The sequence below is a fragment of the Carassius gibelio genome, chromosome A4, assembly GCF_023724105.1.
Source record: "Carassius gibelio isolate Cgi1373 ecotype wild population from Czech Republic chromosome A4, carGib1.2-hapl.c, whole genome shotgun sequence".
Taxonomy (NCBI): Eukaryota; Metazoa; Chordata; class Actinopteri; order Cypriniformes; family Cyprinidae; genus Carassius; species Carassius gibelio.
Window position 1 is genome coordinate 23,042,801 of NC_068374.1, and position 18,706 is coordinate 23,061,506.

Below are 18,706 nucleotides of genomic sequence, written 5' to 3' on the forward strand. Positions count from 1 at the left end.
GAAACATCAAGCGATAGACACACCTCCGATGTCTTAAAGAAATATTCCAGGCTTAGTACAAATTCAGCATTTGTGGCATAATGTTTCCATTGTGACCTTGAGTTTTTTTTTTCATATATAATAATAATAATAATTGAAATTACTTTTTGTGGTAATGAACATTATATCACAAATGCTGCTTATTGAGTTGAACTTGAACTTGAAACCAGAATATTCCCTTGAATCTCGACTCATGGATCAGAATGGTGAGGATGGAGAAGATTGGAGGGAGTGGGTAAACAGATGGATATCACAGTTCTCCACCTGCTCAACAGCAGAGGCCAGTTCCCCTCATGGTGTGGTTAAAATTGGCTGGATTGGTCTTTTGCTTGACAGTTTATTGGAAACAATGAGGATGGGAGTTTGTTGTGTAATAGAAAACTTTGCTTTGGCTTTACTGATAAGCTGTAGGAATGATCTAATGACTAAAACACGCGAGCCCTTCTGAAAGTAACACTCTATGACTTGAACCTGTTTGACTGAGTTTGTCGAGCATATATGGATATTACATTATAGCTTATATTAAATTCAAATGAGTGACATCACAGCCATGATTCCTCATGGTTCCCCATGATTCTTCATTCCTCGTGTATCCAGCACCCACTGAGAGTGTATCTTGGCATGCAATTCTGGCCCAGAGATGATTTTCTAATCAACTACAAAGATCAACACACACGTACACACAGATTTGCCAGCAGCTGATTCAAGCTCTGATTGTGTTAAAATCCATTAAAGTAAGACTCCCGTCCTGAAAAGTCCAAATGAGAACCCAGAAGCAAAGAAAATCTCTGGAAACACATAAGATTAGGGAACACATATTCACTATTTTCACTCAATAAACTCCTAATTTGCTGCTTATATATAGTAAGCAAGGTAGTTGTAATAGTTATGTTTGGTTAAGGGATCTAGAATATGGTCATGACTCGTGCAGAATAAAAAAGGCATTATTATGTTCTTTATAAGTACTCATAAACAGCCAATATGCATACTAAATAAGCAACTAGTTCATGGTGAATAGTGTTCCCTAATCCAAAGTGGAACCAAATGTCTGAATATTGTTTTCAGATGTATTTTTAAATATTTAATAATCAGTCAAAAATGCCCCAAAATATTACTAATATACAGTGGATTTTAAAATAAATGTACACAAACTATTTATATTTTTGTTCCCTACATTTTTGACAATTTTTATGTTATGTTATGGTCACAGAATGAATAAACATGTTGATGGTCACAACAGTGACCGGTGGGATAACAGTCAAAGGTAGGCTACACAATATAAATCCAATTGCATTTGTTAGTGAAGGTCGCACTAAAATGTTGCAACGACAAAATACTGCACTCAATGAAAAGTTAAAATCAAGTTAAAATATTGATGTTGTAATACTGGTAGCACTGTATAAAAATGTGATGATATAATACAATAAAGTAACAATTTTAAAATACGTTGATGGTTGTATGTGGTCTGGGAAAAAAATTGGGATCAAACGGGTTAATAAATCATGCTTTTACTGTCCCGTGTTTTTTGTCAACCATAAACACCTTTGAATGTTGACTTTTTTTGTTTGTTTGTTTCTCTACAGTACTGCCCCATAGAGATGACGTTATGCTGCAGATCCGGGGCTGACGTCGCTCGCTCTCGCGATACTTCGGCGTAAACCGGGTTTTGAGACTAACCGCCCCCTCCCGTGTCGTCCCCTCCCACGCCCCAGCGCGCTGTGTTGGGATAGTGGCAGTATAAAGTATATCTTCCATCCGAGACAGATAAGAAGCGCCAGGCTAGAGGGGATGAAGATGGCGGACGCCAAGCAGAAAAGGAACGAGCAGTTAAAGCGCTGGATAGGCTCGGAGACGGATCTCGAGCCGCCCGTCCTGAAGAAGAAGAAGACGAAGGTGAAGTTCGACGAAGGCGCCGTGTTTCTGGCCGCCTGCTCGAGCGGCGACACGGAGGAGGTGCTGCGAATGCTCGACCGCGGCGCGGACATCAACTACGCTAATGTAGACGGACTCACCGCTCTGCACCAGGTGAGTACAGAGCGGCTCAGTGGCGGCTGTTGTGCGCGGTTCCGTGTATGCGGACGCTGTGCTGGCTGGCTGGCTGTGTTTACTCGCACCATCATCATCTTCACCATCTTCGTCGGGCCGTTTTGCTGAACCACGTCGCCGCTGGCGCCAACCGGGCTCTGATTGAAACTGATATTTGCTTTTTATGCGCACTGTGCTGGATCGATGATCCCGGGATAATCGCATTTGTGTGTAAATGAGTTTGTGAAGACAGGAAGCGGACTGTCTTACTGATTCTCGGGTGTGTTTGTGTTAGCTGTAGGCTAGCTTGTTAGCCGCTCAGCTCATAGATAAGAGCAAGTAGATACAGCACAATAACAGTTGAATCTGTTTATTAACGGATCGGGTGAATCTGCATGGGTTTTGTCATGTGTAGATTCACGGAGCCGACTCGTGAATGTGTTTTGATCCGCTGGTCACCGTTGAAATAACGTTGTTTAAAGCGCATAGCAACCAGCTAGCACGGCTGTGTTTGGAAAGAGGCTTCCCAGCTGACACGTATGTTGCTTTGGAGATTGTTGACTGAAAATGTTGCGTTTATTGGAAAAGACTCCGTATAATATGTTTTCTGTGGGGCAAGGTGAATAATGTAAAATGTGATGAAGAGCGAGCGGAATAAACGGTCAAAGCCGCGCTGTTTGTAACGAATAACTAGTTCAAAAAAACGAAAACGCTGTCGTAATGTATTCTTTCATGTTGTGACGAACCCGTGTGGCTTATTTACTTGTGTGGAACTTCAAAGATGATATTTGACAGAATGACAGCTCCGGTCACCATTCGCTTTCAGTGCATCTTTTTTTTTTTTTTTTTTTTTTTTATCCAATGGAATCGAATGGCGACTTGAGCTGTCAGTTCTTAAAACCATTCTTGACATCTACACTGTCGATCGACACGAGAAAGTAAGTAAAAAAAAAAACATAATGCATTTAAATATATCGTGACACAATTGACCATAAACGTTTAGTGAACTTTAGCTTTAAGATGTAGTTTCCTTGCCTTGACCGTAAACATCCGTGAAATATGCCTCAGAATAGTTTAGTTTTCCCATTAATAACTTTGTGTGTGTGTGCAAAAATAATTATGTTGCAAAGATATATTAGTTGTTGCAAACACAGGCACTTTCTGTCAATTTACTAATTGAATTAGTCTAGGAATCTCGGGAAACAATGATAATAATGAAATACTTATTGTGCTTGGTCATAACTGTTAGTGTCGGTATTGTCTTAAGTATGATTTCCACACAAAAAATTTGGTGATCATAGACAAAATTAACGTTTATTTACATGTTAAGGCTAAAGCATTGCAATTCAACTACATGGTTCAGGTTGTCACTCACAACACTGTTTTTTTGGCCTTTTAAAAGTGTATTCTATACATATCATGCATTTTCATCAGGCAAAAGTGTCAAATTTACATTGTAAAGCATAATATCTGAGGCCGTCATTGAGTCTGAGTGGTTTGATGTGGCTGTAAGTGACTGCTGGAGGTTGTCCGTGCAGGCTCATGCGTTTAAAAGCACTTGCCTTTTTTTGGGCCGGTGTTCAGACAGGGGGAGGAAAGAATTTGGATGCAGCTCATGAGACCTAACCATGACTGGAGAGGCTCTTTCTCGATTGGGTCTGCGGTGTGTGTTTACGTATGTGGACGTGTGAGGGAACAGAGAGCTTTAGCATGTGACCAGCAGGCCGCGAGTTCATAGCGAATGTTTTTTGTTGTTGTTGTTTTTTTTTTTAAACATGCTGATTGCGCAATTAAAGATGCACAGGTTTTGCTGTGCTGGAGGCATTTTGTATGTAAATTATGTACATCTTCTGCTAGGACTTGAAATCGCGCTTGGTTTGACGATTGCATCAAGAAATGAGAATTTGCATGTTCCCCAAAAATCACATGTCTGTTCTAAAAAGGGGAATCGGTTGCAACTTACAGTATAATAGTATGTAGCTTGTTGTATGGCTTATAAAAACATCTAGCTTTTCAAGTAGAATAGAAGATGCTTTCTGTAAATTGATGCTGCGTCAAATCTTTTGCGTCTGTTCAGTCTCTTTTGCAGCAGATTCACCTGCAACTTGGTGATGCAACTGATACAGTATGATCTATTTATTTATTATTCATTTGTTCACCTGGTAAATTGCATTTTTCAAGTTGTTTTTAGTGTTTATTAAATTGGCTGTTCTTCCGCTCTGCCCTAGGGCATGTTAATAATGTTATGTATGTCTTTTTTGCACCATTTAGTTTCATTTGCGTTCTAAAGCCTAAATTGACCTGAACCTGTACAAATCTGTGCCTGTGCATTGTCAATGCATACAATATGGATCAGCCATTTATCAAATGATATAACAATATGATGTATTCATGCAATGTAAACATTAGTAAAAATATCTTTAAGATATACCTATACATTTATATATTTCAAAATCCAAAATGTATACTGGAGAGCTTGTTTGACTGTTATTAAAAGCCTGAATTTTTTTTTGTATAAATGTGTTAGGCAGAGTTTATGTCATTACATATCTCATTGATGAGCTGTCATTGGACAATTTGATGATCTCATACGTGACCTGTTTGCTTTTCCAATTTCTTTTTATTATGAAACCAAACCAAACTGAAGTGAATTTTTTTAAGCTGTTGTGGATGTCCAAGTTACACCGCTGCATGTCCTAGAGAAACCTGAGGATTTAACAAGGTGATTGGCGAGGTGTTGCTCAATTTCACTAGTACAGAATGACTGCTCACACTTTCTTGCATTCCCCTATTTAAATGCACACTTTTATGTGCCCTGGAGGCCTTTTAATTGAACAATTCCCTTTTATGTAAACTTAGACTTTAATACTTAAAATCCTCAGCTTTACTTTAGAGATATAGGAGTCATATAAGTTTATTTAGACTGCAATATGACAGCAAAAGTTGGTTCAGGCAGTGTTTAGGTCGCCCTGGGCTCTCCCAGCATAACCCTAATGTCACACGCATGCTCTAGGAAGAGGAAATAGACAGCTGCGTCCCCTATGTCATGTAGTTTACTCATGGCAGTGTTTTGACTGAGCTACAATTAGGTTTTATTGTTCATGCAAAATGGTGCATTGGCTGCTCATTTTCACATTATTTGCAGATCTTAATGTTATGTTGAAGATTAAAAGCATGGGACTCATACTGAAGGTAGCACAGGGATACGATCGGGATCAGTTCCCAGCCGGGACTGTGTCACCTCATCTGTGCTGCAACAGGTAGTGCGCTCACTTTCAGTGCACTGCTGTGTTTGTGCAGGGAGGGTAATGGTGTGTTAGTTCCAGTGACTGTTGTAGCAGTTCGGCTAAGGGTTATAAATATCACGTGCAGGCTAGTGCAAGAACGCTAACTTTAGCACCCAGTCAGCTCACATTCTGTGTGGATTGTTTCTTTGTCAGAGCCATGTGCTCTTTGCATGTGCTCGTGTGCTGTTTGAATCAGTCTTGCATCATGTTGTGATCTCTTTTGCCGCCCAATTTCTAGAGCTTCTCAACTTTTGTTACAAATGCTTTTTTTAAAATGAAAAGAAATTGACAATAAATGAGTGAACCTCGCAAAGCCCATTGAGAACACGTCCACCATTGCATTTGGATTATTTTCATAATTTATTTAGATTTTTAATTAGATTTATAACAAAGTGTACTTACATTTTAAATATACAATAAGGCTGTTTTTCCCATGAATTAAAACTTTGCCTTATAACATTATTTCCATTAGATAATTTTTAAATATAGCTTATAAAGTTATTTCCAAAGTTAAGAAATATATATGCATCAATGCAGGGTTTTAATAAATGTTTAAAAAGTCCTTAAAATAGATAGATTAAAAAAATAATTATATAGTCAAACATGTTTCAAAAAAGGCTATTTTTACAATCTTACATTTACATTTTTTCCCTAATATATATATATATATATATATATATATATATATATATATATATATATATATATATATTACAGAATTCTATGGTAGGCTACATCTTCTTAATATATATAAACGTTCCAGTTAACCAGTTAAAGAAATTAGCTGAATTTTATCTAGTGGCTCAATAACTTTGTGGAGGCGGTATGCAAATAGAGGGCGAGAAATTGCAGATTACGCCCGAGGCCTGAAGCGTTGGTGTCTGCAGGTCTGTTCCTTAATGTTCTCCAAGGATGAGTGTTCCATAACTGCAGTGTCTTTTAAAAATGTAAGGTTTACGTGCACGTTATCTGTTTGACCTGGTATGAAGGGAGGCCCTTTAGTCAGAAAAATGTAATGTTTTTTGACATAGGTGGAATTTTCCGCAGTGAGGTCAGAGTTTAGGTAGGTTTCAGTAAGAAGGTAGGTGAAGACATGTGGTAGTGTGTCATCCTGGGCCTGCATTCCTGTCGTGTCTCTCTTTGGAAACCATGGCAGACCCAGAATTCCTCAGCTGTCACTTACACCCCCAGCCCAAACAGTCTCCACCTCCACAGTGGCACACGATGAGGCATAATTAAGCAGCTCATTAGGCAAACAAACAATACATTTTCTCCCGTTGTTTTAATGTGTCATTCTGTGATCGATGTGCCAGACTGCGTATTGTTGCGTGAGTCTTTTGTCTTGAACAATAGTTTCAGTAGTGTTACAAAGAGGTGATGCATAAAGATGGCGTGATAACTTGTGAGCTGATCTGACGGCGTTCAGGAAGTACAGCAGTAGCTCAAGGAAATGGTACCTCTTCAAATGAAATTGAACATCTTGGATCTGTCGTCGGGTTCACAAAAAAATGTGAATTCTGTCAGTTCTAAGGATCTCAATCGTTGTAAGTTGTACTCCATAAAAGCAGTCTATATAACAATACGAAGTCTTCCCTGGCAAGTTCATAAGAAACGTATCTGTGTTTGATTTTTAAATGAATCAATCTGATATTTGAATTAATGGACCTGATTAACAAAACCTGTTTGAATGATTTGTTCATGAATCATATTGGCTATGTTCACACTGTCAGGTTTTGGGATTGACAGCTGCATTTTCTTTACAGGTGTGAGTGTCGAAATGTTCCCGTTCACACAGCAGCTTACAGTGTGTTTCGAGTACTGTCTATATGAACATGCAATGGGAGTCAAGCCCGTATTCCTTACTAGTAACCAAAGTAAATAAAAGACTGTGACGTCCATAAAACGAAAAAAGACTTTTTGCTTTCTGACACAATAAGAGTCCAGTCGAGGCCCGAGTTCATCCGTCAAAACTTCGTTAACCGACAGCAAATTAAAAATTTTGGTTGATAGCGGAATATTTGAATTGCACACAGAACACAAAACTGAAGGGAGCGGCTCTGGTTGAAAACTGATGGGATCTCAAACTTTCAGATGACACACAGCTCATTTCTCCATCACTGAAAGTTACCGAAAACACACAAGAAAACACGCAACACTCGATAGGCGCGTGTTTGTGTGGCAGAGGGACTCTCTAGTTCTCCAGTCCCGTTCTGTTCACACAGTGCGTGTTCCCAGAATGCGAGTCCTGAAAATGTACAGGTGTGAGTTCGGTTACAGAATGCAGTTGTCACGCCCGTAAATAACCGTACTGTGTGTGAACGTAAGCGTATTAAGGACTTAAATACAGGACTGACAACCGTAATCTACTGCTGTGTGAACGTGGCCATTCATATGTTCTACTTACTCAGTGTGGTTTATCAGTAAATTACAAAAATGTTCCTCAAACAAATCGATCGTATTATTTCAAAAACATTGCCCGGCATCTGATATGCCTACGTGTCTACTATATAGCGGGCGAAAAACAGTAGGCCATATGTGAAATGAGTAGCATGTAGGCTTATTTATTTATTAAAGAGTAGACAAAATAATCACTTTCTGAAGTGCACATCCAGTGTGGATACTTTACAAAATATGACGCAACAGGAATTGTGTTGAGATATAAAGAAAATACTTTTTTAATGATCTTGAAGTTTATTTGATGAAGAACATAGTAGCTACTTAGACTAAGCTGTTTCAAATGCATACTTTAGGACAGTGGTTCCCAAACTTTTTTCAGCATGCACCCCTTTCTAGTGTTTGGCACCTGTCAAGCACCCCCAACACCTTACTCCGGTTAGATTTCACATTTTTAATTGCAATAACTAAATACAAATATTCACTGTAAATTAGAAAACATAATAATAATAAAAGATCACTTCCTTTTTTTGTGAGATGGATGGGCCTGCATGTTTGCACACAGATCATATACATTAAATATATATGATATATACATATAAATATTTAATTTCTTTAAAGCCCGTTTTTAACCTGGATTCACGAAACATTCTTAAGACGAAATTTCTTCTCAACTTCCATTTTCTTATTTTTTAATTTTGGAAAAAACTTAAGGATATTTTGTATTCCCAAAAAAATTCATCTTAAGAATATTCTTATCTTTTCTTAAGATTGTTGAAGATAATCTTCTTAAATTTAGGACAGCCCCAGACTTGTCTTAAATCCAAATAATAATAATTATTTAATGAATTTATTGGGTTATTTGAAATTAATTGTTATATTTGAACATTGCAGCAACAGCTAGGAGGACTAAAGATGTGCACAAGTTTTCTGAAGGGACAGCGATGACTGTTAATGTAAACATGATCGCTCATGATTAGCCTGTGTGTGACGCTGCTTTTTGCTGACTTCAAAACTCATTAGCAACCCTGAAACGAGTCAGGGTTAATTTTAGCTTATTAAAACATCATCTTTGGCAATATTCGGTGCATATGAGTGCGCTGGATGCATTTGCTGTAGAAGCGCGGACTAAAATACCGGAAGCGTTCACTCAGATGAAAGTGCAAAAACACGACACAAAAATTAATGAAACATATTGCTGCAGCTTAAGACAGGCTATTTTAAAAGTAACTGTTTCAAAAACAGGCCGCATTAAAAACATGAAGCTGAGCGCCATTCAAAGTCGCAACAAAAATATACAGTCTGGTGCGTGCTTATGATCATGATTATTAGGGTAATCTACAGGAGTGAGTTTAGCAGCAACATGTATTTATTCAGATAACGGCTGTTAATTTCTTCTTAAGAAAAAAAATTAAGATGTTCTTAGGAATATATTTGAGAACGTTTTAATATTTTAATTTATTTCTTAAGAAGATTTTTGTGAATCCGGCCCCAGGTGTCCATTCTGTTGAATGTAGTAAGTGAAAAAATGAACGAATTATCAGTTAGCACCTAATATGAACGAAAAGAACAGGGAGGGGCTATTGTGACACAAACGTGCTTGTAAAATGAAATGAAATCAATTGTAATTTATACAGTAATGTAGTGTGAAATGTGAAATTGTATTTCTTAATAAAACCTTTGCATGTAAAGATTACCTCAGTTAAATACATAAAAATAATAAAGAGCGATCTTTTTCCCCGCCATTACAAACATTCTCTTGCGCACCCCTGGTGGTCAGTCTGCGCACCACTAGGGGTGCACGCACCCCAGTTTGGGAACCACTGCTTTAGGAGATGTTTAGCAAGTGTCATTTGGACTAATTTAATTCCTCTCTAGACTTTAGCATTGTTATTTGAAAGTTTTTTTTTTTTTTTTCTCCTTTAGCTATTCATTTAACATCTCTGTCCTCGCTCCTAGTCATAGCACTGCGACATGATTATCTCAGCATGCATTGTGAATCCTGAGATTCCCAGCTGTCTTTAGCCGCCCAGTTGGCATGTCAGAGCTGATATCTGGTGTAAATACTCAAAGAAACACTCCTCAGGATTCTTCTTTTTGTTGTGAACCTTTGTTCTCGAGGTCTTGTTTTATTCTTTATGTTGTGAGTCAGTATGGACAACCTAGTCATTCCTGCATAGCTGTATTAGATTCGAGTGATTCAAAACGATCAAAACTAAAGAGAACTTGTGCTGTGTCATTTTAATCTTATTGACGAATTGTCATCATCAAATTTGCCAGCTTTTGCCAAGTTTTAGTATGCCTAGATAAACCTGTTTGTTTGTTTTCCCCAGAAGTCCATGAGGTGACACACATGTGGTATATTTTGAGTTCCACAGGATACTTCTCAAAAATACATTTAAATACCTGGAAACCATATTATAATTTTTTTTTTTTACAGGATGTTGTGGGATACTACATATAACCTGCTTTACGCAGGAGATGGTTTGTATCAGGGCCTGAAATCTAAAACCAGGTCAAGGTCATTTTACTTTAAATTAGCCTGTGTCCTGGGAAACAGGGAGATATGATTGTGTTCATTACCTCTTCTCTTAAAGGAGTCAAGAGCCCATCCCTTATGAAAACTTAATATTTCAACATGTTCAGTATATTTCTTATTAGGTTTAATATTTTATTGTAATAATCACCATCACAATAAAATTATTGTTTTAAAGTTATGCAGAATGGGTCAACAACAGTGTGGATGAAGACTTTGAAATTTAAATTGAAATTGGGATATGGCTGGATTACCACTAAATTTCCATCACCTGCTTCCAAATGGAGCGCCATTTAATGGACAGAACCGTAGTTCACTGACAAGCTACGCAATATCACGTTCATTATCGCAGATGAATCGCCTTCGATAATGAACGTGATATTGCGTAGCTTGTCAGTGAACTGCGGTTCTGTCTATTAAATGGCGCTCCATGTGAAAGCAGGTGATACTCTTCTTGTAAAGAGTAATCTAAAGTGTAAACAACTAGAGAACCACGTAAGCCATTTTTGTCCCAGTTTTCACTAGGAACTACTTTTTACCTCAATAAAGTCCTAATTTGTTGCTTATTAATAGTAAGCTATTTAAATTAAGGGATTAGTTGGAATTAAGGGATTTAAAATATGATCATGCAGAATAAAGCATTAATATGTTTTATAATTACTAATAAATTGCTAATATGCTAGTAAGCAGCTAGTCTAAAATAACCCTAATAATAGTCAACCTATTTTTTTTTAAATGATTTTGTAAAAAATATGGAGCTATTCAATTCTTAGTAAGGTATGGCACAAATTGTTCTGTCCTGCAAAACATGGTAGGGTTTATTTGACCATATTTTCCATATTTCCATTTGCATTGCCATTTGGGCTAAATCATAATGTCAGTTTGGGTGAGGACGGTCATAGTAACGTTATGTAAAGGGTGATGGAATCATGTTTTCTCTCTGTCAGTGAATAAGCTCAAGCCTAAAGGAAATTAGTCCTGACATAAATTAGGTGTGTGGGCCCTTATTTCCTCTTGGTTGGGACAAGAGCACGCATTGCCGTGAGTCAAAACTGGCGTCAGCGTATGTGTTGTGGCTTTGATGATACCATAACTAAGGAATACAGTTATAACGAGAGGCTGAAGCTGAAGATTTTACAGTGGTTTTGTGTTAAAGGTATGAAATCATTTATGGATTTAATTTAACATACTGGGTGGTTTATTGAATTGTAATACCATTCGTTTTAGTGTTTTCTGGTCCAGTAAGTTCAAATGTTATGATGCTATTTTGTCTTAAATAATTAATTTGTTTTTAAATTGGTTTGTGATGGGGCCATCCCATCACCAGGTTTCTCATGCATATAAAATGGACATTTGCTTGTGAGTCAATTATTCATTGTTTACAGGAAGTGGGAGGAGGTTGTCAAGACGGATCAGTGTGGTACAGGTTTTAATCAAAGGTTAGCAATTTGGTTTTTATTGTGTTGGCCTTTATCCTATGAAATATTATGCTAAGCAGGTAATAAAATGATACTTGGCCGCCACTGTGGAGTTGTGTAGTCATCAAAGTCTGTGTACTGCTTGATTGACACACTAATATTAGAACCAGAATGCCAACGGTTCATGTTTTACAGTTCGTAATAAGCAGGTTTGGCCGTGTCAGGCAGGCGGTGTTGAGATATTTTCAGTTGTATGTTTGAAAGGAACCCATAATCAAGGGCAGGAAGTCTATTGAAGAAGTAGAGTTACAGCGTTGTGTCATCTGTTGTCTTTTAACACGTTGATTTGTCTTCCACGCCATTTGGGTTTTGCAAAACTGTGAAGAGTTGGTTTTAGAATTTTGGATTCAAAATTATTTTTGGTTGTGCTGTTGATGTCAATTCCTGTTGAATAGGAATAGTCGTCGACCGATATTGGATTTTGGACAGCCGGTATCTTGGAAAGCAGGGGGAGCCAATAGCCGATATAACTTTTTAAAAATGTAAATAAAAATTTAAGAAATGTGAAATGATTTGACAAGGGATTAAACAAGAAATGTTTAAAATAAACATTCTTTAGATGACAAAGTATTTTTCACAAATAAATATTTAAGTAAACACTGTAACCAACGGCACTCAGTATTCTGGGAAGTTTAAATTACATAAATGCATATTTGCTTAATGCTGACGGCAAACGAGAAAGTTCTATAACGTTTGTCTTTCTATTACTAATATGAAAAGCAATCCTTTTAATACTTTTTGTATATAATAATATTATTTGTCATTTTATCTGATAATTAGACCGACTTCTATCTGTATTGGGCCGAACTGCTGCCGTTGTCATCACTGTCAAAATAAAAGTCTGATGTGCCGTCAAATAAAAGTCTCAAACACATAGGCCAAGCAGAAAAACTCATCAACCGATGCAGATATTTGAAAAATGCCAAATATCGGCCGATATATCTGCCAGGGCATTATATTGGTCGACCACTACAAAGCAGTTTACAAGTGGCTGCTTATAAAACAACAAAATATGACTTTGTATGTATGTATGTATGTATGTATGTATGTGTGTATCACTTAACACACACACACACATATGTGTATATATATATATATATATATATATATATATATGTGTGTGTGTGTGTGTGTGTAAGTGATTTAATTTTGATTGCTTTATAGTCACATTAATTGTAATTAATTCCTGTGAACTGCCACCAAACTCTGGAATGTCCTCCATCAGTTTGGATGACTATATGCTGGAGCAGGTCAACAATTTCAGACAAGCGTCACTGCAGGTTCTAACTGGTTTACTTGAGGGTTGCTGATGCACAATAATTCTTAAGGAATGTTTTAGAGCCTGAAGCCCACCTTGTAGTCCATGAATACACTGCGATTTCTGTCTTAACTTTTCATGGACTTGATTGCCAGTGTTTTCCAATCAGTGGCAAGTGTGTTCAATTCTGTGATTGCCTTTCTTATTGGTTGATGAGCCTAGATTTTGAATGTTAACAATGCTTAGTTGTGGACGGTGATGAGACATTTATAGGAGAGAATCACTATTAAGTGATTACCACTCAAAGCAGTTTAGAATTCTTCTTTCAGGAAACTCTAAAACCCAGTGGTTTTCCAGATGGAGCCAATTTTTTTGTCATTGTCACATATATGCTGACCCTTGTGGCTGGCACCTTCTGTAGATTTGATTGGGAAAAGTTCTAGTCTAAATCTGACAGCGCCCCCTATACCATCATTCACTATTCACTCCATAGGGAATGACTGAAAACAAGTGAGTGAATTTGGACTAAGCGAGCCGGAAGGGCTGCTGATGCCCTTATCTGCTGAATCATGGGAGTTTGGAGCGACTTGCACAGTGCATTGGGATTGTGTAACCGCTAGCTGTTAAATTTGTACATTGGTTGTGTGCACTGGTTATTGCAGTGCATCGTGGGACTAAATAAGCACACTAGATAATGTCCCCTATGGTTTCGGAGCCTCTACAGTTGGCTGTCCTTCAGAACTATATAAGGCTATAATGGTTGATTTGTAGTCAGAAGTGTTTCACTCTGCAGAATTCCAGGGAAATTCTCAGAAAAAGCAGAGGAACCTCTCAGCTCAGCCGTCAGACATGAGGCATGTCCTCTGCGCTGGATCCAAGTGGAATGACCTCAGCTTAGGTTTTCCTTCGCATGCCTGTCTCTCTCTCTTTTTCCTGAGGGAAGGTCTCTCTTGCTCTGGTTGGAGAGGGGACTGAAGGATAGTGATAAAATGCATGGATGAATTCTGAACTGCTTGTAGCTGAAGTCTGTGGTCCTGATACGTGTTTGAAAGTGGCAAAGGTGGACTGCCTCTGGCAATAATTGTTAAGCACAGTAAAAAGCTTCTGCTAAATGTTTTTTGAGGCTAACTTCTAGGGATAGGTCAGATTGACTGACTGGTCATCCAATAGCTAGCAGTGATTTAATTAGTTTTTGAAAGCATCTCATGTTGTAAGATCCAACCTGAGAAATGTGTCCGATTGTGGTCAGGTGAGCCTTAAACCAGCCTAATAATACAGGCAACCTACTAGTCATTTTTGAAAGTGTGTAAGTTGGCACAGCCCTAGTACCTTCCCTCTGCCCATCCTTACACAGCGTTTCAAGAATACGTTTAGTAAAGCCGCCTGTTGGAGTCAACCTAATTTATTCAACGTTTGTTTTGATATTTTTGTGAAGGTCTTCTTAAAAAAAAATCTCATTTAAACTCCAAAGAAGCACTTTAAAATCAGTCCTTCAGAGAAAAAGAACATCCTACTTGAAATGTACTCCTCTAATGTGTTTATAGACCAGCTCAAACAAACTGTTTTGGGAGGTGAGCAGCCACTTTCAAAGAGCTGAATCAGAGCGGCTTATTTACTAAAATGGTATTAACTGTTTGCTGAGGCCTGTAATGATGTGCTGCTTATGGCCCACTCAAGAATGAGATTTAGTTATTGCATCACAGAGATGCATATAGGTAGCATTTTAGTGCAAGATTGAACTCCTCTGACATTGCAGATATCATTTGCTTTAATGCAGCAATGTGTAGTAATATATAGAGATATATGGTGTAAGATCAGTGGAGGTCCAATAGAGGATTCATTGCAAAAATTTGCTCTTTAGTATGAATAATGATAATAATATGTTGCTTGAAGCAAGTTGTTGTCTGTCAATTTTTTGAAGGTGGTGCTTTGATGGCTGAAGGGGATGAATTTAGAGATTATTCACCTACTGCTCAGTTAATATTTATTAAAATATATATATTTTTTGCATGCTTCTGACAGTCAATTTTTTTTCTTGGACTACTAGCACAGTGTAGTCTAAGATGCCTTTTTCTGAGAAGATGGATTATACTTTTTAATGGATTGCCATTAAAACATAAGAAATCTAAATTCAGTTCCTTAGTTGGTTATTGGACTAGTTGATCATTCTGGAACATTCCCAAATCAAAGACTGTATGCTTGTTGTGGTGACTGTTGTGTAGGTTTTATATTATGGATTTAAATTACATTGCCAAAAACTATTTAGAAGCTGCAATGACCAACACAAAAACATCTATCATGCTAACCATGTTTTTGTACCATTTCACACCCCATTACTTCATGCTGATCAATAGGAATCGGGGTCACACTCTTGAAAGTGAGCATGCAATCACGGTTGGGGAGGTTGAGTCACAAACGGAGGAACGTCAACAGCGGTCGACATTATACAGTTACAAATGACTGTCAGTGTGTGTGGGCGTGGAACATCATGCGGGCTGTTGTGATCGTGAATTGTGCTCTTGTCCAGATGGAGCCAATCAAATGTTTAGAGCTTGTAGCTTGCAGTCACCAGATGTCGGAATGCTTGTTTGGGTTTTTCACAGATTGGAGATGAGAAATACAAGTGGATGACAGAAAACATGTACACAAATTTGTACAGTTCCAAAATGGCTATGGTGCAGCAGTCACTTGGGGTAAAGGTCAGCTGCTTCTGACCTTCTCCCGAGCTTATGTTTCTTGCTTGTGTGCATTTATTAGGTGTGTTCTTTTGTTATTTGTTTGAGTGTGAGCTTATCAGACAGTAACGGGTGGAGGGGGGTGGTCAGTTGAGAGAGTGGAAAAGGGTGTTGAAAAAAAAAACCCTTTGTCAGAGTGTAACAGGAAGTGAGTGTTTATTTTTTCATTTCCTCACCAAGGCGTTACAAGTGATCTTCACCCACCCCTAGATCTGGCTGTTAATTACCGCTGCATCCATCTATTCTCTTGTACCAGACTTGCATTATCTTGATTCCTACACACTTGATTCAGTTGGGAAGAGTGTTTTGCAAGTATGTGGAAAAAGGTTGTCCTGTCCTGCTCAAGGAAGGTCACTTTAATGCTTAGTTTAATTTCTAACTTTTAAAACGCACTTGACTGGGTGTGTCTACTAGTCCTGAAGACTTTGAATCATGCATGTTTACCAAGGTTTAGAGCTAAACCCAAGGGAACGGTGGCCCTCCACAAACATTATTCGACACACTTGACGTAGAGGAACATAAAAGTGTGACACTTTTTCCGGCAAGCAAAAGTTAAAGGTATTTAAACATTAGCTGCATAGAACTCTGTCGTAGGCATCCATTGACCAATGAGGTTCCCAGACAGGTGGGTCCAGTTGTTCTTTCGGAAATCCAAGTTTTGGTTTCCAAGCTGACCTAGATCTTTCAACACCCTCTTCAAAATATACCCTTCACATTTCCTCTCCCAGATCTTCTTCGTCTTTCCCAGTGTTTACACACTTCCCAATTGAATTACCACGAAACATTGAAATGCCTTTCTCTTGCTCACTTTCTCTTTCATAGCTTCCATCCTCCTGGTGATCCATGTCCTTTCGTCATCAGCAGTAGCTCCATCTATGGTGGAAGCCACACAGTCAGCATCTCCTAACACCCGTCTTCCAGGGATGTGTAGTTAAGCAGCTCCCAAGACCATGACAGATCCTAGGCATTGACACTGCTGCAAGCCCTTAAACCTCCCCCGACCCCTAACCAGGCACATCCAAATAAACTGGAGACAAGGAGCAACAGATTTCAGTTAAGCTGGCATGATCTACCACCTGATAGAGTTGGGTTCAGAGTTTATGTAGGAATCACTTCTTGCAAACAGTTTGGAATTGACGACCGATTACTTTTCAGAACTGGTTTCTTAAAAAAAAAAAAGCACTGGTACTTGAGCAGAAGATTGGGAAAGGAACACGAGCTGAGACTCAAACTCGGCTTTCCCAAAATGCTGTCCCATCCATACCCATATGGATCGTATCCTTTACTCCGCTTCAAAGGCTTTGTTAGAGCTTTCCGTGTGAACAGCCTTTGACACTTCTAGAGAAATGGCAGTTGCAGATGGTCTGCATTTTTTTGCCATAGTCTAAATGCCAGGATGGGGCACCAAGTGACTACAGCATTATACAAGTGTACTGTTTACCCAGGCGGTTTTAGACCTAACTTCAGCCAGCATCCCCCTCTATGGCCACAGCTCATAGAAGCAAACTTGGCTCATGCCGGCCGGTATTGTTTTGGCTGCCATGTGTAAGCCAAAGTGCAATGTATACTTACAATCTCTTCCTTGTTTTCCCTCTACCTCTACAATGCCGTCTCTTTTTCCATGGGAATCCCAGGGCCATATATGGTCTTCAGTGGCTGGCAAGGCAAAGTAAGGCTCTCTCTCTCAGTGCTCACACTTGATCTTTTGTTCGTCATCATTGTTAACCATTCTGTCTAATATGGATAAAAGTCTGTCAAATAAAAAGATAGAGCAGTTAAACAAAGGAATTAATGTGTACAGAAAGTATTATAGCAATTGCTTTTATATTAGGCCTATAATTAATAGAAAGGCAAACATAATACTTTCTCATTTGGCGTCAGCAGTAAGCAAATATGCATTTATATAATTTAAATAAATCTTTGAATGACTAATGAGCATTTAATTTCACAAACCTTGCAAACTTAGTTGAATTCAGCTGTGAGATCCTGTGAAGTGCGCATTTTTATTCAGCATGATCACGTGTTCTCTGCGTCAGAGTCAGTCTGTGTGAATTGAAAGCTTTAAACTTTAAACTCGTGATTTCAAATTATGCTGTGCTTTATTTATTTTGCCCACTGTCATATTCAAGTCATTTTCAATGTGCGCTGTATGTAAATTGAGGGATACCCTGGCTTTATTTGAAAAATTTTGTTTTGTTCAATTCTAGAAATAGAATAAAAAAAAACAATATTAAGATACTATAATTTCAGATACTAATAAACTATTATTTTGAGTTTGAACATGGTCTTATAATCTACTGTCTGAAACATGGATAACTAATATTTTTAAAGATATTTTAAAGAGAAGATTATTTTCTTCAATTTCAAGTCAAATTAACGTTTAAGCGTTATTAGTTCAGAATTAGTAGTTTGTGTAAAGCTGTAGGTGATGAACAATCACTTTACATTTTTACACCGCTCTGTAATTTCTATTTGCACACATCAACACAAAAGCTGTAAATGATGGTTACCCTTTACGTTAGTGTTAATATTAACTATAACTAGTTAAAGTTAGTGTTATATTCCAGTTATATTTAATAAATATACAGAAAAATATAGAATATTTTCTCTCTTGAATTTATAGTGAAATACGACCATCTAACTTCCCCTGTAAAAAAAATATTTCCTCTTTTTTTTTTTTGTAGCACAGGCTAAGTCTTTCTCTCTCTGTGTGCTGCTTTCTCTTTCTACACACACACACACGCGCGCGCACACACACACACAGCACAAGCAGGAATTCCTTTTGTGGAAGTGGCTGTGTTCTGGTGCTTTGATGATGTAGCAAGAGGAGGCGGGGCTCTTGCTGGCTCGGGGCTTAGAGCTGTGGTGTGTAACTTATCTGGGAATTTCTCCAGTGGTATGATAGACTACAGCCTCGCTAGGTGGCCTCTGCTTCTGGAGAAAGCGAGACATGA

The 18,706-nt window shown here is 38.1% G+C and overlaps 1 protein-coding gene across 12 annotated transcripts in view; it reads left to right on the forward strand.

Annotated features, from left to right (window-relative positions):
• The first annotated feature begins 1,666 nt into the window (after positions 1-1,666).
• The window catches only part of ppp1r12a (protein phosphatase 1, regulatory subunit 12A), a 58,389-nt gene continuing 41,349 nt past the window's right edge, over positions 1,667-18,706 (forward strand). For 5 of the 12 annotated variants that reach the window (XM_052577364.1, XM_052577357.1, XM_052577358.1 and 2 more), the window contains exon 1: positions 1,739-2,064. In XM_052577364.1, coding sequence (XP_052433324.1) covers positions 1,828-2,064 — 237 coding nt within the window. In that variant the 5' untranslated portion in view covers positions 1,739-1,827. Of the gene's footprint in view, positions 2,065-18,706 lie in introns of all 12 variants that reach the window. The other 7 variants (XM_052577369.1, XM_052577359.1, XM_052577360.1 and 4 more) reach the window with 4 other exon arrangements.